Source organism: Palaemon carinicauda, chromosome 19 (genome assembly GCF_036898095.1).
Source record: "Palaemon carinicauda isolate YSFRI2023 chromosome 19, ASM3689809v2, whole genome shotgun sequence".
In the NCBI taxonomy this organism is placed as follows: Eukaryota; Metazoa; Arthropoda; class Malacostraca; order Decapoda; family Palaemonidae; genus Palaemon; species Palaemon carinicauda.
Window position 1 is genome coordinate 38,569,155 of NC_090743.1, and position 25,560 is coordinate 38,594,714.

Sequence of the window (25,560 nt, forward strand, 5' to 3'; positions counted from 1 at the left end):
CATCGACCTCTCTCCCAGGTACCGAGAGGAGTCAAAGAGACAAGCCCTGAACCTAGAAGTGTCTCTTTTGCTAGAGAAGGGAGCGGTGGTGAAAGTCTCGGACCTTCAATCACCGGGGTTTTACAACCGTCTCTTCCTAGTACCGAAGAAGACAGGAGGTTGGAGACCGGTGCTAGACGTCAGTGCACTCAACGTCTTTGTTACGAAGACAAAGTTCACCATGGAGACCACGAAATCAGTCTTAGCAGCGGTCAGAAAGGGAGACTGGATGGTCTCTCTCGACCTAAGAGACGCATACTTCCACATCCCCATACACCCAGATTCCCAACCGTTTCTGAGGTTTGTTTTCAACAATGTGGTATACCAGTTTCGGGCCCTGTGCTTTGGCCTAAGTCCTGCTCCTCTCGTGTTTACGAGGCTTATGAGGAATGTAGCAAAATTCCTCCATTTATCGGGAATCCGAGCCTCCCTGTACTTGGACGACTGGCTTCTCAGAGCCTCGTCCAGTCATCGCTGTCTGCAGGATCTTCATTGGACATTGGATCTGACCAAGGAATTGGGACTTTTGGTCAACCTAGAAAAGTCCCAGCTGATTCCATCCCAAACTATACTGTATTTAGGGATGGAGATTTGCAGTCCAGTTTTTCTGGCTTTTCCGTCTGCCCCCCGAATAGAGCAAGCCCTGCTCAAAGTCCAACTGATGTTGAAGAGAGAACGATGCTCAGTCAGGAATTGGATGAGTCTAGTAGGAACTCTATCATCCCTGGAGCAGTTTGTCTCGCTAGGAAGGCTACACCTTCGACCTCTCCAGTTCCATCTAGCCTTTCACTGGAAAAAGGACAAGACGTTAGAGACGGTCTCAATCCCGATCTCCGAACCAGTAAAGGCATGCCTGAATTGGTGGAACGACAATATCAGTCTGAGAGAGGGACTTTCCCTAGCAGTTCAGAACCCAAACCACGTACTATTCTCAGACGCGTCGGATTTGGGTTGGGGTGCGACCCTGGACGGTCGGGAATGCTCAGGTCTGTGGACCTCAAGTCAGAGGAGCATGCACATCAACGGCAAGGAGCTTTTGGCAGTCCACCTGGCCTTGATGAACTTCGAGAGTCTCCTTCGAAACAAAGTGGTAGAGATCAACTCCGACAATACCACAGCCTTGGCATACATTTCCAAGCAAGGAGGCACCCACTCCCTGACGCTGTACGAGATCGCAAGGGACCTGCTCATCTGGTCAAGAGATCGAGGCATCTCCCTGTTAACGAGGTTTATCCAGGGCGACTTGAACGTCTTAGCAGACTGCCTCAGTCGGAGGGGTCAGGTAATTCCTACGGAATGGACCCTCCACAAGGACGTGTGCAAGAGTCTTTGGGCGACTTGGGGTCAACCCACCATAGACCTCTTTGCAACCTCGATGACCAAGAGACTTCCAATCTATTGCTCTCCAGTCCCAGACCCAGCAGCAATACACATAGACGCATTTCTTCTAGATTGGTCTCATCTGGACCTATATGCATTCCCACCATTCAAGATTGTCAACAAGGTACTGCAGAAGTTCGCCTCTCACGAAGGGACAAGGTTGACGTTAGTTGCTCCCCTCTGGCCCGCGAGAGAATGGTTCACCGAGGTACTTCGATGGCTGGTAGACTTTCCAAGGAGTTTTCCTCTAAGAGTAGATCTGTTACGTCAGCCCCACGTAAAGAATGTACACCAAAGCCTCCCCGCTCTTCGTCTGACTGCCTTCAGACTATCGAAAGACTCTCTAGAGCTCGAGGCTTTTCGAAGGAGGCAGCCAGTGCGATTGCAAGAGCAAGGAGAGCTTCTACCATTAGAGTATACCAGTCGAAGTGGGAAGTCTTCCGAGACTGGTGCAAGTCAGCATCTGTATCCTCGTCCAGTACCTCTGTAGCCCAGATCGCTGATTTTCTCTTACACCTGAGAAAAGTTCGCTCCCTTTCAGCTACCACGATCAAGGGCTACAGGAGCATGTTGGCTTCGGTCTTTCGGCATAGAGGCTTAGATCTTTCCAACAATAAAGACCTACAAGATCTCCTTAAGTCTTTTGAAACCTCTAAGGAACGTCGTTTGGCAACTCCTGGATGGAACTTAGACGTGGTCCTAAGGTTCCTCATGTCAGACAGGTTTGAGCCATTACATTCAGCCTCCCTGAAGGATCTCACTTTCAAAACACTTTTCCTAGTGTGCTTGGCCTCGGCTAAAAGAGTCTGTGAACTGCATGCCTTCAGTAAGAACATCGGCTTTTCTACAGAAAAAGCCACTTGTTCACTTCAACTTGGTTTCCTGGCCAAAAATGAACTGCCTTCTCGTCCTTGGCCTAAATCTTTTGATATTCCTTGTTTATCAGAGATCGTAGGCAACGAACTGGAAAGAGTGTTATGTCCTGTTAGAGCTCTTAAGTTCTATTTAGCTCGTACTAAGTCATTACGAGGTAAATCTGAGGCATTATGGTGCTCAGTCAAGAAACCATCATTGCCTATGTCAAAGAATGCTTTGTCATATTTTATCAGATTTTTAATACGAGAAGCTCATTCCCACTTGAATGAGGAAGACCGATCTTTGCTTAAGGTTAAGACGCACGAAATTAGAGCTATAGCAACCTCCGTGGCCTTCAAGCAAAATAGATCTCTGCAAAGTATCATGGACGCGACTTTTTGGAGAAGCAAGTCAGTGTTCGCGTCATTTTACTTGAAAGATGTCCAGACTCTTTACGAGGACTGCTACACACTGGGTCCATTCGTTGCAGCGAGTGCAGTAGTGGGTGAGGGTTCTACCACTACACTTCCCTAATTCCAATATCCTTTTTAATCTGTCTCTTGAAATGTTTTTAATATTGTTTTTTATGGGTTGTACGGAAGGCTAAGAAGCCTTTCGCATCCTGGTTGATTTGGCGGGTGGTCAAAGTCATTTCTTGAGAGCGCCCAGATTAGGGGTTTGATGAGGTCCTGTTAGTATGGGTTGCAACCCTTCATACTTCAGCTCCTGGGAGTCCTTCAGCATCCTAAGAGGATCGCTGGGCTTCGTGAGGAAGACAGACTTACAAGGCAGAGTAATCGTCTAAGTCAACTTCCTTACCAGGTACCTATATATTTTGGTTTTGTTATATTGATAACTGTCAAAAACTCTTAGCATATACGCTGTAAACTTAATTAACTCTGGTCTCTACCCACCTCCTTGGGTGTGAATCAGCTATTATATATTCACCGGCTAAGTTAAATATTTAAAAATATTTTAATTATAAAATAAATTTTTGAATATACTTACCCGGTGAATATATAAATTAAAGGCCCTCCCTTCCTCCCCAATAGAGACGCAGCGGGACGAGAAGAAGGGTTTGTTTACATGCAAGAGTGGTATCTGGCCGATAGTTGGCGCTGGTGGGCACATCCGCAACCTTCATAGCGATCGCTCGCGAGTTTTTGAGTGTGTTTTTCTGTCGAGCCGCTGAGCAGCAGCTATTATATATTCACCGGGTAAGTATATTCAAAAATTTATTTTATAATTAAAATATCATTTTTGCAATATTCCTGTGGATTAGTGTTTTTTGTGGTAGCTTAGGCTAGTTAGAGATTCATTAAGGTAACTTTAGTCTTTGGATTGAGAGGGATTGTAGAGAAATCTCACATAAGTGGTATGTATTTTTATCAGTTACTTGTTTTTCTTACATTTAAAACCTATATTGTATAATGGATCAGGTTATGTTCCTTAATGCATTCCTATTTTAAAACAGCGCATCTCTTAGAAAAGAGAGGAAAGAAGTAATAATCTTAGGAAGCCCATGATTAGTACTGTATGCCTTATCATATGTGTCAGATAAGTGTTATCATTAATTTGAGATCAGAGTTTCATATGAGTTTTTTATATCTTGTTGGTACTCACATTCACCATCTTTTCTCTATCATTCCCTGATCATATGTTAAATTGTGAGTGGTATTAAGACTTTGATAAAATTCCCTTAGGTTAAACTGAGGGTAAATATTATGCAGTATCTTATGGTATTCATGAGACTGTTGATTAGTTTTATAGAATTAGTTTATTTGTGTTTTATATGAAGGTGTTGAGTATAATAGCAAAGAGAGTCTATTTTGAAAATTTTCATGTCAGCAAGCTCAAAGAGGTTGTGAGGCATATTCTGTTGCGACCAGAACCACCAGCTCGGCATTTAAAGGCCATGCTTTGTCTTCTGTTGTTCATTGAGAAGCTATGCATCTTGCTTCAGTAGTGTAAAAAAAAAAAAAAATGGTTCTATATCACAATTTCCTCATTAGACCCTCTGGCCCATGTATGAAAGTGAAGGATGATTTAGGATGCTGGGTGGATAATAGGAGCCTTTTAAGGGAGTTTTGAACTCCCCTTTATTCAAGAGACCTGTTCTTGAATGTATCAAAGGTGAGATTGTGTGCAGACTTCTAGAACCTATCATTTTTAGGTGTGGTGTCATCATACAATCCTCATCTGCACATTGTGCTTAGAAGAATGTGGATGGTGATTCTGACATTGTAAGTATTTTAAGGCAATGTGATGAATCACAGAGCAGAGTTGTGCTGATAAATGTCAACAATGTGGTAGTGACTTATGTCAACAAGCAGGATGAACAAGCTCCTTGCCCCTGTGCAAATAGGCAGGGCAGATGCCTTGGAGCAGATTTTTATTCTTTCTACCAAGCATATTCTGTGCCAGAGAAATGTGGTGATGAATCACAGTTGTTTACAAGTGCTGGTGTTTTTATTTTTTTATACCATTGTAAACTAGAGTTGCTCAACCTTGACCTTTGACCTTAACATGTATTAATTGGTGTGGATTTTCATACACTCGAATGTAAACCGAGGTTGAAGTCTCTGTGACAATGATGTCCAAACTTATGGCTGATTATGTGAATTGGACATTTTGCTTGACTGTGACCTTGACCTTCTAAAATTTAATCATTTCCAGCTTTTTTGCATAAGAGTTAATCCCTGCAAGTTTCATTACTCTACGATTAAATTTGTAGCCAGGAAACTGTTCACAAACAAACACAAACAGGGGCAAAAACTTAACCTCCTCCCAACTTCATTAGCGGTGGTAAAAATCATTGATTGCTACTTTCTCACTAATCAAGGATAATAGCTAGGAAATGTGATATCCTTTTAATTTTCTTGTACAGAGTAAGTTTATTATGATTTAATAAAAACTCATCCTTCACATTTAACTTTGAGATTATTTTTTTTCTCCAGAAATTAGAATCGAATCGTATATATGAAGTGACAATGGCCGAGGAAGTAGAAGGTGTTCAGGTGCTTGTTGACGCTTTGGTTGAGCAAGGTGTGGAGTACATGTTTGGGGTAAGTTGTCTAAGCTGACTACTGTTATGTGTATGTTGTCTGTATAAGGTTAAATATAAAATTATAGATACTATACAGTATAAGTTTTAAGCTAGTACAGTACTGTATTTCCCTTATAAGTACAGTATATAAAATAGCTATACCTGGAGGTAATTAAATGTTAGAAATAGTAAGATATTTTATATTTGTTCCTGTGCAAAATACAACCCTTCCACTCTACTGAGGAGTATTATTTCGGTGAAAGCTGAAACCAGCCGTTAAACTTTTTGTGAGGGTGTACTACCAAACACTAGTTAGCGGAGGAGGGTGGGGGAGCGGTGTAAGTTAACCCTCCTGCTCACAAACTCACACCAGCACTAGCGACTAATCGTCACTTTTTTATTTCGGCTTGGTAGAGTAAAGTTGTAGTCTCTTTCTCCCGTCAACACCCTTTTAACTGGTTACGGCTAAAAGCAACTGGTCTAATGTTTATTAAATTTCCTTTCGAGCTGCCTTCCTTACACGGGTTCCCTGGGCAAGGGAGGTAGCAAGAGGCCATAGCCTCTACCCCTGCTGCTCACCCAGTGTTCGGTCTGCTTCGGCGGGTGGCCATGAGCAGTGGCTGACATTCTCCTCGGAGTGACTTGTCACGGGACCACAGGTCTCGGGAACGAGTTTCGGCTTTGTTCCGGAGGTTGTACCGGTTGCTGTTCCTTTCGGCTCGGTAGAGTAAAGTTGTAATCTCTTTCTCCCGTCAACACCCTTTTAACTGGTTACTGCTAAAAGCAACTGGCCTAATGTTTACTAAATTTCCTTTCGAGCTGTCTTCCTTACACGGGTTCCCTGGGCAAGGGAGGTAGCAAGAGGCCATAGCCTCTACTTCTGCTGCTCACCCAGTGTTTGGTCTGCTTCGGCGGGTGGCCATGAGTAGTGGCTGACAGCCTCCTCAGAGTGACTTGTTTCGGTTTCGTTCCGGAGGTTGTACCGGTTGCTGTTCCTTTAGCCAGGTTCACCCGAAGGGAGATGTAACCTGTACAACCGGAAGGTTCACCTTGAAATGTTGCGCGATCCTCTCTTTTGAGAGAGGAGAGATCTTCTCCAATACCCATCTGAATGGCAGCTCCCTCGTCTGCGAGGCGATACGCCATAGGAAGGAGGAGTTGATCATCCTCTTGTGTGAGAGGAGAGATCTCTAACACTCCCTTCTGATTGGCATCTCCCTCGTACGCGAGGCGATGCGCCGTAGGAAGGAGGAGTTGTTCAATCCTCTCGTGAGAGCAAAGATCTCTCCAACACCCTTCTGAGTTGCAGCTCCCTCGTACACGAGGCAATGCGCCGTAGGAAGGAGTTGTTCAATCCTCTCTTGCGAGAGCAAAGATCTCTCCAACACCCTTCTGAGTGGCAGTTGCCTCGTACGCAAGGCGATGTGCCATTGGAAGAGGTGTTGATCTCTCCTCTAGCTTACGAGAAGAGAGATTTTCTCCTGATTCGTACCCTCAGGGTACAAAACAAGTCTCATTGCATTTTCCCTCTGGGATACTTGCCGCAGATGGTGGAGAATGCTGGCCGCCGCCTCCTTCCCCATCGACTAGTCTTGTAGGCCTAACTCTTCGGGGTTATTGCCACATCATGCTTTTGGGCACAACAAAGCTCTTAGAGCTTTGTGAGGCCGAGCTCTTTTGGACCTGCGACTCATAGTTTCTAACTCTAAGGAGGGAGAAACAGCTAATCTTCAAGTCCAGCACAGCTGTTTTCGTTCCCTTTGAGGGAAAGACATAAGGCTACTCACCTATTTTTCCTCCAAGTAGTACTCCTACCCCCCCCCCCCCCCCAAAGGAGGGAGGTGAGTAGCTTGAGGAAAAGTAGGAGTACTAGGAGGCTAGGCAAGGAATTTCTGGCCTCGTACTAGACTCTCACGTCGCCCGAGACTGGCCTCGTGCAAGATTTTCGCGTTGCCCGAAACTCTTGCCTTGCCAGGTTTGCTCGAGGCGAGGTTTTGCAAAATCCTTGCCTTAGTACCTGTAGCGAGTTTGTGAATCCTCCTTGCCATATCTAGAGTAGCCTACGCTACTAGGTCTAGTTGGAAAGGAGATCTGGCGCTTTCTATTTTTTCGTTTATGGATTCTCGCTGGCGTTCGTGGGCGATTGCCAGCGCTTTGTGGACGCTCGCCAGCGTGTGCTAGTATCACATGACGTTTACTGATTCTTGCAAGCGTTCACGAGTGCTTGCCAACGTTTGCAAACACTTGCCAGCATTCGCTGGCATTCCTGTACGAAAGCGTTCTGGGACAACAAACCCATCGTGCAAGACTTAGCTTTTGCATGGGTATCTCTGGGCCCTGAGAGCTTTTACATAACTACAGACGTTAGGTAAAATTCAATAAAAGGCTGAAAAACGAACTCCTGTAGCGTATGCGGTCTCGCCAAGACAAAACCTCAAGGTTATTGCCACAAATACATTTATTACTGATGGCTTGGGTCAGCCACATGCATCAGTGTGTCCCTGGACACAAGTTCTCGTTAGACACAAAGTTTCGTGAAATATAATCCTTCTGGGTTATTTTCTTGGGAATTGTTGCCCGACGAAATGGAGAGCTTATCATATATACCCTTACAAGGTTGTAATCTTAAGATAGCAAGCTCCGTACACGAGGTGGCCAAACGAATGTTAGCTTTTTATTACGTTTACGAATGTTAAGAAACCCCGCCCACAAGGCGGCCAGACAAACTTGTCTGCTTTTCATTAAGTTTATGAACGTTAGTAAGCCCCGCCCACAAGGCAGGCAAACAACTGAGTTATAATCGCTAAACTAGCTGTACATGTTGTTTTTCAATATTAAACTTACCCGATAATCATGTAGCTGTCAACTCCGTTGCCCGACAGAATTCTACGGGAGGGATACGCCAGCTATCACAATACTAGAAGGGGGTGTACTCACCAGCGCCACCTGTGGCCAGGTACTACAGTACTTCTTGTTGACACCTCCTCAATTTTTCCTCTGTCGTGCTTCCGGCAAGACGTTCTGGGATACGCTTATGATCTTGGAGTATTTTCACGGCTTTTGGTGAAGTATTTCTCTCAGATTTCGGCTGTCGCTTTACTGGAAAACTTCTATATTAGCTTAGATAGCTATTATTTAGTTCTGATTAATGGTTAACGATCTTTTTGCTTGATTTGGAATCCCCACTTGGCTAACTCTTTGATTCAAGATGTCTGACATTTCACAAGCCCCACCCCATAGACGATGTAGGTCTTGTAATAGGCGTATTCCGAAGGCCTCGGTAGATCCTCACACCGCTTGTTCTGACTGTAGGGAAAGACCCTGTCAGTTGGAAGATCGATGTGAGGAATGCGCCGGACTTTCGGAACTTGATTTTGTCCGATTTCTTAAATATTCAACCAAGTTAGAGAGAGAGAGAGTTAGGAGGAGTTCTTCTCGCTCTTCACTTTTTCCTCACCTCATGATCCCCTACCTTTTCCTCCCCCTGTAGTGGCTACCCCCGAACCTACTATTTGCCCTCAACCTGATATGTCTGTTGTTTTGCGTGCCATTCAGGCTTTAGGTGACAAAGTGGAATCGGTGGTTAGTGATCATAAGTCTCTTATGGCCGAAGTCAAGGAACTTAAGGTCAAGAGTGCAGTGGGTGGTAATAGTGCCAGTGCTGTGACAAGTGCTAGTGTCAGTGCAGTGCCAAGTGCTAGTGTCAGTGTCAGTGTGGTGCGTGAGGGTACTTCTGTGCGTGCCAGTCGTCCTCCCAGTCCGGGACCTCTTGCAAGCTCCCAAGCCCAGGGGAGAAGCAATGTCGAAGGGCAAAAGGGTTCGGCAGGCCTTGATCGGCGCACAGAAGTATCCTCGGTGGTTGCGGGCGTGTCTTCCAGAGACCGTCACTCCCACCCGCAGACGATTGAGCCCGTCTTTTACTCGTCTGCTGAAGAATTGTCAGGGAGGAAACGTTGGACTCAGGTCTCAAGACCTCTCAAACGCAGAGTCCAGACCTCAAGAGCTCTACAACCTGGCTGCAGTCATTGGATCAGCTCTGACTCGCCGCAGTCATCAGTTGAATGCACTCCTCCTAAGAGGAGTAAGGTGCTGCCGCAACAGATCTCTTCTGTTAAGGCTTTGCCTCAGCAGACCTTAGTGTCTGCCGACCCCAAGTTGACTCTACTGCAGTCCATGCAGTCACAACTTGCGGTCTTGATGCGTGAGTGTCAGGCTGAGAAGGTTACACCTCCTCCTGCGATCGCTCCGCCTAACCGCAGTCCTGTCTGCCAGGCGTACGATGTTGAGGCTCCTCAGGATACCTTACCACGTACTGAGTTACCAGTTTCCAGCGGTGTGCAGCCCCCTCCGCCTTCCTTAAGGCAACCTCAGCTATGGGAACAGGAAGCTTATACCTTACTTCCTCCGCTTCCACTTGCGGTTCCACCAGTGAGGCAACACTCTCTTGAGGTACAACAACCTCTCCCATCCATGAGGCAGACACCTCAGCTCTCGCTGCAGCGATCTCAACCCTCCTCAAGGCGAGAGCCTCAACACCTTAGCCTTGCGCCTCAGGAACCTCAACTCGCGAGACAAGTACTGCGTTCTGCGCAGCCACTACCTCAACTCTCGCAGCTCACACCTCAGGAACCTCAACTCGTTCCTCAAGAACCTGCTACTGCGCATCCGCTCACCTTACAGCAAGCGCAACCCTTGAGGCAAGACACTCATGCCAGGAGTCAGCCTCCTCAACCCATGCGCCTACCTTCTGCTACTCCTTTTGACCAGCCTTTGCAGCCTGAACCTCAGGTTTTGCCTCAGCAACAGAGACTTGAGGATGAAACCACAAGCGTTTTTGCTCCCGCTCGTGCAGATTCTGCTGTTCAGCATACCTTACCTCTCACTTCGCTACACTCTGGTGATGAGGTTTCTGATGATGAAGCTGCACACCTGGATCCCTCATCAGACGTGGATGAATCCAAGTCTTCTCCGCCTCCTATTGACTTTCGTAAGGTCTTGGCTCTTTTCAGAGAGGTATACCCAGACCATTTTGTCTCTGCTACCCCCCGCTCTCCGCCATCTGAGTTTTCGCTGGGCATGCAGCCAGCCAAGTCAACTTATACTAAGCTCGTCTTTGCAAGGTCCTCTAAGAGAGCTTTAAGAATTTTAGGGGAGTGGTTGCAGTCTAAGCAGCAACTAGGAAAGACTTCCTTTATGTTTCCTCCGACTAAGCTCACTTCTAAAGCGGGCGTTTGGTATGCCACAGGAGAGGAACCAGGCTTGGGAGTACCTGCCTCTGCCCAGGCTGACTTCTCAAGTTTGGTAGACTCTCCTCGTAGAACAGCAATGAGGCGCTCTAAGGTTTGCTGGACCTTCTCCGATCTAGATCACTTCCTAAAGGGTGTATTTCGAGCCTTTGAGATGTTCAATTTCCTAGACTGGTGCCTGGGGGCCCTTAGCAAGAAGACCTCCCCTGCGGACAAGGACTCAGCCATGCTCTTAATGTCCTGCATGGATAAAGCTATTAGGGATGGATCTGGCGAGCTTGCTTCAATGTTTGTGTCAGGAGTGCTTAAGAAAAGGGAGCAGCTTTGTACCTTCCTTTCCTCCAGCATCACACCTTGTCAAAGGTCTCAACTCCTTTTCGCTCCGCTCTCTAAGTTCCTGTTTCCCGAAGAGCTTGTTAAGGACTTGTCTGCGGCCCTGATTCAAAAGGACACCCATGATCTTGTGGCCTCATCAGCTCGTAAGACTAAGGTTGCTCCCTCAGTCCCCAGGACTTATCGCACCCCAGTGGCTGATACTCCTGCTACGAGGTTTATTCCGCCCTTTCGTGGTAGAGCCCCCAGCCGAGGAAGCTCCCGTCCAGACTCTTCCAGGAGCAAGTCTAGGAAAGGTTCCAAGGCTTCTAAAGGCAAAAACTGACTCTCCTCCTCTCTAGACAGCAGTAGGAGCCAGACTCAAGATCTTCTGGCTAGCCTGGGAAAAGAGAGGTGCAGACGCCCAGTCTGTCAGTTGGCTGAGGGAGGGTTACAGGATACCATTCTGCCGCAAACCCCCTCTGACCACATCTCCCATCAACCTCTCTCCCAACTACAAGGAAAAGGACAAGAGGCTAGCGTTGCACCAGGAGGTGTCGCTCCTGTTACAGAAGAAGGCAGTGGTTATAGTCCGGGACCATCAATCCCCGGGCTTCTACAACCGTCTCTTTCTGGTGGCCAAGAAGACAGGAGGTTGGAGACCGGTGCTGGACGTCAGCGCGCTCAATGCTTATGTCACCAAGCAGACGTTCACTATGGAGACGACGAAGTCGGTCCTAGCAGCGGTCAGGCAGGAGGACTGGATGGTCTCGTTGGACCTGAAAGATGCTTACTTTCACGTTCCTATTCATCCAGACTCCCAACCTTTCCTGAGATTCGTTTTTGGAAAGGTTGTCTACCAATTCCAAGCCCTGTGTTTTGGCCTAAGCACAGCTCCTATGGTGTTTACGCATCTGATGAGGAATATAGCAAAATTCCTCCACTTATCGGACATCAGAGCCTCCCTTTATCTAGACGACTGGCTGTTGAGAGCCTCCACGAGTCGTCGCTGTCTGGAGAGTCTCAACTGGACTTTGGACTTGATCAAAGAACTGGGTCTGTTAGTCAATTTAGAAAAGTCCCAGCTCATTCCCTCCCAATCCATTGTGTACCTGGGAATGGAGATTCGGAGTCAGGATTTTCGGGCTTTTCCATCGGCCCCAAGGATAAGCCAAGCCCTAGATTGCATCCTGAGCATGCTGAAGAGGAGCAGTTGCTCGGTGAGACAGTGGATGAGTCTCACAGGGACCCTTTCATCGTTGGCCCTGTTCGTCGAGCTAGGGAGACTCCACCTCCGCCCTCTCCAATTCCATCTAGCAGCTCATTGGGACAAGGGTTTGACGCTCGAAGCAGTCTCTATCCCGGTCACCAAAGAGATGAAGACCACTCTCTTGTGGTGGAAGACCAATCTCCTTCTCAGGGAGGGCCTATCGTTGGCGATTCAGACCCCCAATCTTCATCTCTTCTCGGATGCATCGGACTCGGGCTGGGGCGCGACCTTGAACGGACAGGAGTGCTCGGGAACGTGGAACGAGGAACAGGAAACGCTCCACATCAACTGCAAGGAGCTACTAGCAGTTCATTTAGCCATATTGAACTTCAAGTCCCTCCTGCTAGGCAAGGTGGTGGAGGTGAACTCCGACAACACCACAGCCTTGGCTTACATCTCCAAGCAAGGAGGGACCCATTCGAGGAGCCTATACGAGATAGCAAGGGACCTCCTCATTTGGTCAAGAAGTCTAAACCTCACCCTAGTTACGAGGTTCATTCAGGGCAACATGAACGTCTCAGCAGATCGCCTAAGCAGAAGGGATCAGGTCATCCCCACGGAATGGACCCTCCACAAGAGCGTGTGCAACAGACTTTGGACCTTGTGGGGTCAGCCGACAATAGATCTTTTTGCCACCTCCATGACCAAGAGACTTCCTTTGTACTGTTCCCCAGTTCCAGACCCAGCAGCAGTTCATGTGGATGCTTTTCTGCTGAACTGGTCCCATCTCGACCTTTACGCATTCCCACCGTTCAAGATCATAAACAAAGTCCTTCAGAAGTTCATCTCGCACGAAGGGACACGGCTGACGCTGGTTGCTCCCCTTTGGCCTGCAAGAGAATGGTTCACAGAGGTACTACAATGGCTGGTCGACGTCCCCAGGACTCTCCCTCTAAGAGTGGACCTTCTACGTCAACCTCACGTAGACAGGTTGCACCCAAACCTCCACGCTCTTCGGCTGACTGCCTTCAGACTGTCGAAAGATTCGCTAGAGCTAGAGGCTTTTCGAAGGAGGCAGCCAGTGCGATTGCCAGAGCAAGGAGGGTATCCACTCGTAGAGTCTACCAATCCAAGTGGGAAGTCTTCCGGAGCTGGTGTAGAGCCAATGCAGTTTCCTCTACCAATACCTCTGTGACCTAAATAGCTGACTTCCTATTACATCTTAGGAATGAGAGATCCCTTTCAGCTCCTACGATTAAAGGGTACAGGAGTATGTTGGCTTCAGTTCTCCGCCACAGAGGTTTGGACCTTTCTTCCAACAAGGACCTTCAAGACATCCTTAAGTCTTTTGAGACTTCTAAAGAACGTCGTATACCCACTCCAGGCTGGAATCTAGACGTAGTCTTAAGGTTCCTTATGTCACCTAGGTTCGAACCTCTCCAGTCAGCTTCCTTCAAGGACCTTACCCTCAAGACTCTTTTTCTCGTCTGCCTTGCAACAGCTAAAAGAGTCAGTGAGGTTCATGCCTTCAGCAAGAACATTGGGTTCACATCCGAATCTGCAACATGTTCTTTACAGCTCGGATTCTTAGCTAAGAATGAACTTCCTTCACGTCCTTGGCCTAGATCGTTTGAAATTCCTAGCCTCTCCAACATGGTAGGTAACGAGCTAGAAAGAGTTCTTTGCCCTGTCAGAGCTCTGAAATATTATCTTAATAGGTCAAAACCTATTCGAGGACAGTCAGAAGCCTTATGGTGTGCAATCAAGAAACCTTCGAGGCCCATGTCCAAAAACGGGGTTTCGTATTATATAAGGCTTCTGATTAGAGAAGCCCATTCTCACTTGAAGGAGGAAGACCTTGCTTTGTTGAAGGTAAGGACCCACGAAGTGAGAGCCGTAGCTACTTCGATGGCCTTTAATAAAAACCGTTCTCTGCAGAGCATAATGGATGCAACCTATTGGAGGAGCAAGTCAGTGTTTGCATCATTTTATCTTAAAGATGTCCAGTCTCTTTACGAGAACTGCTACACCCTGGGACCATTCGTAGCAGCGAGTGCAGTAGTAGGTGAGGGCTCAGCCACTACATTCCCTTAATCCCATAACCTTTTTTAACCTTTCTCTTGAATGCTTTTATTGTTGTTTTTATGGTTGTTACGGTAGGCTAAGAAGCCTTCCGCATCCTTTTGATTTGGTGGGTGGTCAATTCATTCTTGAGAAGCGCCTGGGTTAGAGGTTGTGTAGAGGTCCTTTAGTAGGGGTTGCAGCCCTATATACTTTAGCACCTTAGAGTTGATTCAGCCTCCTAAGAGGAACGCTGCGCTCAGTAAGGAAGACGAACTTAAAAAAGGCAGAGTAACGGTTCAAGTCGACTTCCTTACCAGGTACTTATTATTTCATTGTTATTTTGAGATAACTGATTATATGAAATACGGGATACTTAGCTATCCTTTAATCTTGTACACTGGTTTTCACCCACCCCCCTGGGTGTGAATCAGCTACATGATTATCGGGTAAGTTTAATATTGAAAAATGTTATTTTTATTAGTAAAATAAATTTTTGAATATACTTACCCGATAATCATGATTTAATTGACCCTCCCTTCCTCCCCATAGAGAACCAGTGGACCGAGGAAAAATTGAGGAGGTGTCAACAAGAAGTACTGTAGTACCTGGCCACAGGTGGCGCTGGTGAGTACACCCCCTTCTAGTATTGTGATAGCTGGCGTATCCCTCCCGTAGAATTCTGTCGGGCAACGGAGTTGACAGCTACATGATTATCGGGTAAGTATATTCAAAAATTTATTTTACTAATAAAAATAACATTTTACACATCTTAAGAATAATATAGCTAGTCAACGATCAAATTTCTTGGGCAATATTGCAATTCATCGCACACACATTCCTTCAAGCGGTCTCAAACTCGTAGTCATTGTCAAACGGTTACCCTTGCAGACATCACAGATGATAAGAACGAGACGCAGATACACCTTTTTGCCTGTCTAGATAAGCCGTGAGGGACGGGTCGGTCGAACTCACAACCCTTTTTCACACTTTTGAAACACACCTAACAAAATAAAAACGACTTAGCGGGCAAGTCCAAAACAGAAGGATGACCTGGAGAGCGCGAGTAGTAGGTGTCGGTAGGGTAGCACAACTGTATTCTCTAGGGCCTGTCACGGCCCTCCCCTTTGATGAAGGGTTTATCTAAATGGAAGACAGCCTGTGAATAGTGGTTTACACACGCCCTTGTTAGATATACGACACCAACAAGGTGCTCGCGCGAGGGTTGTAACCTCTGCATTCCATGCTTTTATCTTTCTCTAGTATATTTGGAAGATTTATATTAGAAAAGAAGGACTTTTCACCGGGTGTCACAGGTCTTTCCCCAGAAATAGATTTTTCCTTCGTCAAAATCCCTTTTCACAGCAGGTTTTATTGAGAAAGAGCTATACTGTTTTCTTTCCTGTCGTCAGGATTGACTCTCGCTCAGAGAGCAGAGCTCTTGTATGCTCCCTTGACCAAGTTCTTCTTCCCTTCAGTGCTAGTGAAGGACTTATCGGCAGCTATTACGCACAACCAACGCAAGATCTGATTGCAAAGGACTGCGAGAAAGTGCTTCCGACTAACCTTGTAGCCAGGAAGGAGAAGGAAGCTCCTCCCATGCGTCAGCCCTTTCGTGGGAGAGCTTGTCTAGAAGAGGACAGAGAATGGCTGCTGGAGGGCAACCTCGTAACCCCAAACAGCAACCGAAACCCAAAAAGTGAACTCAGTCTCCAGACACAAGTATTCCTCTACTGGCAGCAGCTCTTCAAGAGCAGGTTAACCAGATGCTGTCAAAAGCAGCAATAGAAGTGGTAGAAGTCCTCTTGTCAGAGGTGTGGTATCATGTAGTCCCATGTAGCTATGAATAAAGGGCAGTCTCTACCTAACACCCAAGCCATCAAATCCTGTCTTTTAATCACTGCAACCTCTTGCATATTATATCATGGTGGCAGCATGGTAACGCACCCCACGCCATTCCATCAACAAACCCGGACCATAGAGACACTTTACATACCTCTCCTGTCCGTAATAACTGAGAAGAGGACTCATAATCAGCCCGAGTTTATTACCAGCGGCCGCAGATGACGCCATTTTCACCCAATGGCAACCGGACAAAGACTGTCATACCGGCCCAGATAACAACCGTACATAACTTATATCATCAGGATATGGCATAGAATGGACATTAGTGCACCGTGATTACAGTGAGAATAGTGAAGAAAGTTGTGAATAGATTACTTACAAGTATTTTGGCCATTGTTATCCGCGCACTACTTCACAAAATGAGCCAAACAACGACGTACAGTCAGCAGTGTAAACAAAACTGAAAACCGTGCCGACTACCAGTGACAAATTTTTTTAGTGATTTCCATACTCTTATTATATGTCTCTCTTTGTGAACCGTAAACTGTGTTATTAATCCAATCACTATCTATCTATTGTGTAACACCCTCTCGAAACCAAATCCAATCATGGCCCAGCCTAAATGCCCAAGTATGGACTGGGCTCACCAGCCCCTGGCCGAATCGTTTCGTGCATTCAAGGCGCGCATGAACTTATACCTCGAAGACCAGGAAGTCACAGACCCGGGCAAGCAAGCAACTAAAATTAAAATTGCCCTCGGCGATGAGGGCATGAGGCGTATCTTGGCGAGCGGCCTCACTGAACAGGAGCATTGTGTGCCGCAGAACATATGGAGGCTTATTGAAAGTGAGGTTGATGCAGCGGTCAAAATAAATTTCCGAGTTCACCGCCTCGAATTTGCAAATACCAAACAGAAACCTGCTGAAACAATCAGTCAATTCCTGGCCAGACTCCGTGAAAAAGCGACAAAGTGCGAGTTTGAAGACAGAGAACTCAACGAACGACTTATCGAAATGACCATACTACGAACACAATTCGAAGAATTTCGGAAAGAACTCCTAACTAAACCGAAGGGCTATGCTGTGAGCAACGTTCTAGAGAGAGGTCGGGAATACGAGGCCATTGCGGCCTCCACGGCATAATTACACTCCATACAGATGAGCTCTGAGAACACAAGTACAAGCCATACCAACGTGGATGCAATTCGAAGGGAAAGCAATGAGCCACGGAACAAACTACAAACCACGGACAACCCCTGCTGGAACTGTGGGCTTAGCCATCCCATAAGGTCATGCCCCGCTTACAATGACAGATGCAGTGGTTGTGGCATCAAGGGGCACTGGAAAAAGATGTGCCGCAAAACTGATGGAGGCAGAACAATGCCAGGAGACAACATGCAGCAGACACAACGTCAGAGCAAGACAAGAGGGCGTTCCTACCGACGGCCGAATCGGGCTCCTAACCACAGGCAACACGAAGTCATGGTTAATGAAAACCCTAATCTTGATGAAGAAACAGATTATATGCCAAACTTCGACATGATAACGATATCCGACATAGGAGTGGCACCGAAACGAGAAGCATTCTCAAAGCTCATGGTCAAGCATGAAAACCCCCCAGCCTATGGGCCCCTGAAACTCAAAATCGACACAGGTTCCGGTGGCAATACGCTGCTCTTGCGGACATACAAGCAAATGTTTGGTGATGCACCCACCAGCCTCGTACTATCCCCAGAACCGTCAGTAAGACTAACATTATACAGTGGCGACAATATTCCCTGCCTAGGGTCACTAATGCTCAGCGTCCGCAAACTCAGCAACCCAGCATTCTCGCAAGAAAAGTTCTTCGTGGTCGATGTGTCTGGTCCAGCCATACTTGACCTTCCCTCATGCCAAAAACTCGGTATTGTGGATATCAATGTCAACGACGTTACTGAAATTCCTGAGCAACCAAGTCAACAAGGCCCTATTAGGTCAGTCGAACAACTAAAAGCGCAATTCCCAGCACAGTTTGACTGTATCGGCAAACTAAAAGAGCCCGCGATGCTCCACCTCAAGGATGACGCGATACCTTTCTGTGATCCGCCCCGTAAGGTGAGTATCCACCTGAAGCCCCGCATCAAGTCCGAGCTTGACACTATGGAGAAAGAGGGGGTTATCAGTCGCGTAATGGAACACACAGACTGGTGTAGCAGCCTTGTGTATGTCACAAAACCCGATGAAAGCTTACGGATCTGCCTGGACCCCAAGCGGCTCAACCAAAACCTCAAAAGATGTCCCCACAAGATTCCCACTCTAGAAGAGATCAACCCGGTATTCTCCAAAGCGAAAGTGTTCTCCAAGCTAGACGCCAAAGCAGGTTACTGGAGTATACCGCTACACGAGGACTCCAACTACTGACAACGTTCCGAACACCACACGGCCGGTATTGTTGGACAAGGCTACCATTCGGGCTGAATGTAAGCCAGGACATATTTCAAGCCAGGATGGACTCCATCATCGAGAATCTCCCAGGTGTTGTTGGCATCGCTGATGACGTGGCAATATGTGGGAAAGACCAGTCGGAACACGACAAAAACCTGATGGGGTTCATGCAGCGTGCAGCCCAACACGGACTCAGCCTAAACTCGAAGAAATGCTCCATTTCAAAACCAGAAATCGAGTTTTTTGGAACACGCTATACCAGCAAGGGCATGATGCCAGACCCGTCTAAGGTACACGACCTGCATAACATGCCATCACCCTCCAATAAAGAGGAACTACAGAGATTCCTGGGAGTAATGACTTACCTCAGCCCCTATGTACCACATTACTCAGCTCAGTCACAGACTTCGAGATCTGGTCAAGGAAGATGTGCCCTTCCAATGGGAAGAAGACCATGAATCCACCTATCAACACCTGAAACGCCAAATAGCGCCATCAAGCACGCTGTCTTACTATGACCCAACTCGACCCGTGACTCTTGAAGTCGATGCATCGCAAAAAGGCCTCGGGGCGGCCCTCATCCAAGACTTGAAGGTAATAGCCTTCGCCAGCAAAGCCCTGACACCAACGCAGGCAAATCACAGCAATATCGACCGAGAGGCCCTTGGACTAGTACACGGCGTGCAACGATTTCATACCTACCTATACGGAAGAGACTTCGAAGCTGTCACTGACCACAAACCCCTCGTTAATATCTGGGAGAAGCCACTGATCAGTGCCCCACCTAGACTACAACGTCTCTTCTTGAAACTGCAGGGGTATGACATGAGGGTCAAGTACAAGGAAGGACGAACCCTTGTACTCTCCGACGCCCTATCACGCCTTCCTAACCCACAAAATGACAAGGAAATCCCTTTGGATACACGAGTGGACGGACTGGAACTAGATGACATCGACGTGATATCAGTTGCACTCATTTTGGAAGAGGTCCCCCATAGGTCTGACACCGACCCAGTGCTGCGCACTCTCAAGCATACTATCATCGAGGGTTGGCCTACCTCAGTAAAAGGCTGTCACCCCGATATCCGCCAGTTTTTCTCATACAGAGAATGCCTTGCCGTGGAAGACGGAGTCATATTCAAAGGGCGACAAGTTATCATCCCCAAAGAGGTCAGAGGCCGGATACTGGACCAGCTCCACCGGTCCCACCAAGGGATCACAAAAACACAAGCCCTGGCACGGAAGTGTGTATTCTGGCCCAACATTGCAAAGGATATAGAGGACAAGGTCAGGGCATGTGACATATGCCAGAAGTACCAGCCCCAGCAAAGTCCTAGTGAAACTACGCATCATGACATTCCCCCAATGCCCTGGTTCAAAGTCACTTCGGACATCTTCTAAATTGGACACAAGACATATCTGATCACAACTGATTATTTCACAAAATTCCCGATAGTCACCGAACTAAAAAACCTGTCATCTGAAAGTGTGGCCAACCACCTCAAATTCCTGTGTTCGCTGTTCGGATGCCCCAAAACCCTGGTCTCAGACAACGGACCTCAATAATCGGGAGCAGCCATGAGGGACTTCACAAAAGCCTGGGGTATTGAGCACATCACATCAAGCCCATACAGTGAACCCTCGTTTATCGCGGTAGATAGGTTCCAGACGCGGGCGCGATAGGTGAAAATCCGCGAAGTAGTGACAGCATATTTACCTATTTATTTAACATGTATATTCGGACTTTTAAAACCTTCCCTTGTACGTAGTACTGTTAACAAACCACCCTTTACACCCTGTAATGTACAGAACACTTAATGCATGTACTACAGCACCCTAAACTAAAACAGGCACAAATATTAAAGGCGATTTTATATCATGTGTTTCCTAAACACCTAAAAAGCACGATAAAAAATGGCAACCAATGTTTTGTTTACGTTCATCTCTGATCATAATGAAGAAACAAACTCATTTAGTGTACACATATATGTACGTATGGTTAGTTTTTGCATCGATTATATTGATTATACAGTACTGTATGTTGATTTTTTTATTACCAATGTTTTAGTTTACGTATTTTTCTTAGGACTTCCAAATGAAATCTTTTTCTTTATGACGCCGCCTGAAACGACGGCGTGTACGCTCAGTAAACAACCACGCTCAGAACAAACAAGGCATTTAACACGCATGATGATAGTGATAAATAATGATACAGTACATACAGTATTTACAGTACAAAGCATTTACAAAATATGTTACCTTACAAATATAAATTATACAGTACTTGTACGTAGCAAAGCAGGAAAACAATTTGAGAGAGAGAGAGAGAGAGAGAGAGAGAGAGAGAGAGAGAGAGAGAGAGAGAGAGAGAGAGAGAGAGAGAGAGAGAGAGAGAGAGAGATTGTTTTACTGTACGTACGTAAATGTAAATTTTAAACAAAAAAAATATGATAGGTTACAACATGTAGACTTTTAAAACCTTCCCTTTAACTTAATGCATACAGTACGTACAGTACTAAACTATAAAACAGGTTAAAGTAAAAAATAAAGATTGTTACTGTACTCACCACGAAAGAAGTTCCAGAAAAACTTGAATGACGATGGCGATGAATTTGCTGCACAGTAGAAATGATGATGATGAAGCTGATGATGTGTTCTACTGTGCAGTCAATGATAGTATTTTACGTCTCTTCAGACGGAGGTGTCTTTTCCTGGGACACCTCTTCAACTTCTTCAATTTCTTCCGAAGGCGTACTAGCAGGAGGAACTGGCTCTTTTTTGCGAGGCTGAAAAAACATTGTGATCGGAAGTTGTTGCCGCTGCTTCTTTTTTCGATCCAAGAGCATCCTGTAGGGAGTCGTGATGTCATCGACCTTGTTGCAGAATTGCATCGCGCGAACCATATCCTCGTCCCACTCTTGCAACATTTCTTTCGCCTCCTTCATATGGTTGCAGAACTTGGCGAGCCGTTCTAATGTTAAGCCCGTTTCTTCTACATTTTCTTGGGTCTCTTCCTGGGTACCCTCACTCTCTTCCTCACTTGCCGATTTCGTCAGGTCTTCGAGATCTGCGTCAGTTAGGGGCTGGGAATGGCAGTCCAACAACTCGTCGACGTCTTCAGTCGTCATGTCGCCAAACCCGTCACCCCCAATTATGGCAGCCAACTGCACAGATTTCCGTATTGCAGAGTGTTGGATTTCCGACGGAGTAAATCCCTTGTCGTCGTAAACAATATCGGGCCACAGCTTCTTCCAGCTCGCATTTACAGTTGCAGGTTTCATCTCTTGAAGTGCCTTTTGAATATTCTGCAGGCACGTGGCTATGGTGTACTGCCGCCAGTACGCCTTCAAGTTGAAGTCTTCATCCTCGTCATCTTGGGCAGCATCCACACACGCAACGAGGTCCGCCAAGGTATTCTTCGTGTAGAGGGCCTTGAACGCCCTGATAACCCCCTGGTCCATTGGTTGAATCAATGACGTGGTGTTGGGTGGCAGGAACTCAACCTGAACGCCCTCACGCGACAGGTCAGTTGCGTGTCCACCAGCGTTATCCATAAGGAGAAGGATCTTGAATGGCAAGCCCTTCTCTAAGAGATATTCATGGACTTGCGGGATGAAACACTGGTGGAACCAGTTGGAGGTCAGCATCTTCGTAATCCATGCCTTTTGATTATGCATCCAGTACACGGGAAGGAGATTCTTATTTTTGTTTTTCAAAGCGCGAGGATTTTTCGACTTATAAATAAGCCCCGGCTTTAACAAAAATCCAGCAGCATTGCCACACATCACGAGGGTAACGCGATCCTTGAATGCCTTAAAGCCAGAGGCTTTGGCTTCCTCTTTGAACAGGAAAGTTCGCGACGGCATTCTCTTCCAAAACAAGCCGGTTTCATCCATATTAAACACTTGTTCCGGCTTGTATCCACCTTCAGCGATAATGTTCTTGAAAGTCTGGTTCACGTAAGTTTCAGCAGCGGCAGTGTCAGCGGAAGCAGACTCCCCATGCAGGGAAACGCTTTTCAGGGCGAAGCGTTTCTGAAACTTCGCGAACCATCCTTTGCTGGCGGAAAAACGTTGTTTCTGACGCTGGGAATCAGTGGAGGTCCCTGGTTGAGGATCATCTACATCATCATCTTCTTCAGCATGGTCGCCATCGTCGTCATGAGGTTCCTTTGCCGCAAAATTCTCATACAAGCTCAAAGCCTTTGTTCGGATGGTGTTCGTATCCAACGCTATGTTCTTCTTCCGACAGTCGGCAATCCACACAGCTAAAGCACCTTCCATGCGTACGATCGTTTTATTACGCGTTGTAACGACTCGCTTCGCTGATCTGCTAAAGGTGATTGCAGCAGTCTTTCTAATGTTCGCCTCGTCCTTCCTGATGTAGCGAACGGTGGATTCGTTGATGCCAAAATGGCGGCCGGCGGCCGCGTAACTTCTACCATCTTTTAACATGTCGAGAAGCGTAACCTTCTCAGCTATCGTCATCATTCTTCGGTGGCGTTTAGGCTCACTACCAGCCTTACTAGAAGCAGAACGCTTGGGAGCCATTGTAACAGAAAGTTCAACAAAAAGTTCAACTTAAAACAGTCGCACACAGCACAGATTCAACTTCACAAACTTAAGAACGTCTACTCAGCAATACGCGGAAAGAGAAAGTGAACGATGCAGTCCCGCGAGAACTCTGATGCTGCGGGTTGGAGATGCGGGCCAAACACCAATCACAGGCTAGATAACAAAACTTGAGTTTTGATTCGTCATCTATCAGCGCTTGAACCAATCACAACCCGTCTTATATAGTACTATGGTGCGTTGATTACTCATAGAAGATGTCCCGCGCACACTGAACGTACGTAGATTAAGTACAATACCGTAATAATAATAAATAATGATAATAATACTGTACAGTAATAATAATAATAATAATGATTAATAATAATAACAATAATAATTTTATTAACAACAACAACAATAATAATAATAATAACAATAATAATAAAAATTTACGTACGTACGCTATTTTACGCCTCTCTCTCTCTCTCTCTCTCTCTCTTTCTCTCTCTCTCTCTCGTACGCTTACAGTACTTATTCGAAATGTGATTTTTGCAACAAAGAATATTATTGGATGCAGTACTGTACTACGTACGTATACATACAAAAGATTCATGGAAAAGAAGCACATCCATTACAGTACACACCATTCTAATATGGTATGACTGCATCTGATTTGCGTTTCATGTTCGATTTAATTTTACTACGTACTGAATTATCGTATGATCACATTCTCTTTTCGTGTTTTATTTCTTTCTGTGCTGAATTATATATCATATGTAATGCAATGAACAATCAGTAAGAGCAGATATTACTATAATTACAGTATTAATGGAATTACAGGTAACAAAATATCGTATTTGGTTATCTTCAGATTTCGCGGTATTTTCGAATTTTCCGGAAAATCCGCGATATGTATATATATATGGGTTATGGGAAAACCCCGCGAAGTGGTGAATCCGCGATTGTCGAACCGCGAAGTAGCGAGGGTTCACTTTTACCCTCAGTCCAATGGCCTCGCGGAGCGCGCAGTTGGAACATGCAAGGCGATTATCAAAAAATACCTTGAGACAGGCGGTGATATGCATACTGCATTACTCCACTTACGGGCCACCCCGATCGACAATAAGACAACCAGCCCCGCAGAGCTCATGTTTGGCCGCAATGTGACCACTGACCTACCAGGCCGATACGAACCACATCTAGCACACATCATGACCCGCAACCACCTCCAGGACCGCCTAGGACCAAATCGGACATAATGGCCCTTCACAGACCTCCAACCCGAACAACCAGTCCGAATATTCGACAAGGCCTGCCACACATGGGTGCCAGGCAGAGTGGTACGTAAGTCAGAAGAACCCCAATCATACATTGTGGAAGCCCAAAACAGAGCGTGCCTCAGGAGGAACCGGTCCCACATCCGTCCGACACCGCTCGTGACAAACACAGAACCGTCCAACACCCGGCAGCAGGCTCCAACATCATCAGCACAGCCTCCACCACGACCCGCCGATATATCGCTGCCGCCACCTAGTGAGACCAAAATAACCCACCAAAGACCCGCAACTAGTGATAACACTACAGACCTGACAGCGGTGTATACCAAGTCAGGCCGGCTGGTGAAAACCCATCCAGATATATTGAAAGTAACGCAGTCACATACCGTAAATTCCCATGAAGTGTTAAGCTAAATAATAATATACAACTTCCCCCCCCCCCTCGTTTCATGACCGAAAATTCTGAGAGGTCGTTACCAGAGTTTGAAACTCAAGAAAAGTTATCAGTCTCAGGACTGATAAGTGATTCAGAATAATGAATTTTATTTGAAAATTTACGAGTCTCGGACTGGAGAACAGGCTCCATTTCAAACACTGTCGTTACACGTGTATCAGGTTTCCATTTTGTTTTAATATATTTTGGGTGTTGTTGTTCTCTGCATCAAAAAAAAAAAATTATAATTTGCCATTTATTTTCATATTTATGACTGCCCTGCTGTAACCAACACTATTTGGACCAAAGTCTGCAAAGATAATAGCTATTATGTTTATATTACTACTGTATGCACAATCACAAATTATACTATGCATGTTTATTGTGAAGGGATGAAAACAATGGAATACGTTTGAATATGGAACTTTCATCGTTTATCTCTTTGTACTTATATGCCAGATTAGTTATTATGTGTAATCAATTCTTTGTATGTGATAAGGGGGATGTGGTATCATGTAGTCCCATGTAGCTATGAATAAAGGGCAGTCTCTACCTAGCACCCAAGCCATCAAGTCGTGTCTTTTAATCACTGCAACCTCTTGCATATTATATCAAGAGGGATTTTACAACAGACTTTTTCTAGTTCCGAAGAACTCGGGGTGTTGGAGACCTGTCCTGGACGTAAGTCCTCTGAACAAGTTCATAAGCAAGTCAAGTTTACCATGGAGCCCTCTGCGTCAGTCCTAGCAGGCACTAGACAAGGAGACTGGATGGTGTCATTAGATCTGCAGGACGCGTTTTTCCACGTCCCAATCCACCCGAACTACAGAAAATTTCTGAGATTCGTGTTCCAAGAAACTACTTATCAGTTCAAAGCACT

The 25,560-nt window shown here is 46.1% G+C and overlaps 1 protein-coding gene across 4 annotated transcripts in view; it reads left to right on the forward strand.

The window, feature by feature from the left end:
• Hacl (2-hydroxyacyl-CoA lyase) overlaps positions 1–25,560 on the forward strand; it is a 320,106-nt gene that overhangs the window by 201,929 nt on the left and 92,617 nt on the right. For 2 of the 4 annotated variants that reach the window (XM_068393478.1, XM_068393479.1), the window contains one exon: positions 5,232–5,339. In XM_068393478.1, the coding sequence (XP_068249579.1) occupies positions 5,232–5,339 (108 nt within the window). Of the gene's footprint in view, positions 1–3,859; positions 3,990–5,231; positions 5,340–25,560 lie in introns of those variants that run through there. The other 2 variants (XM_068393480.1, XM_068393482.1) reach the window with 2 other exon arrangements.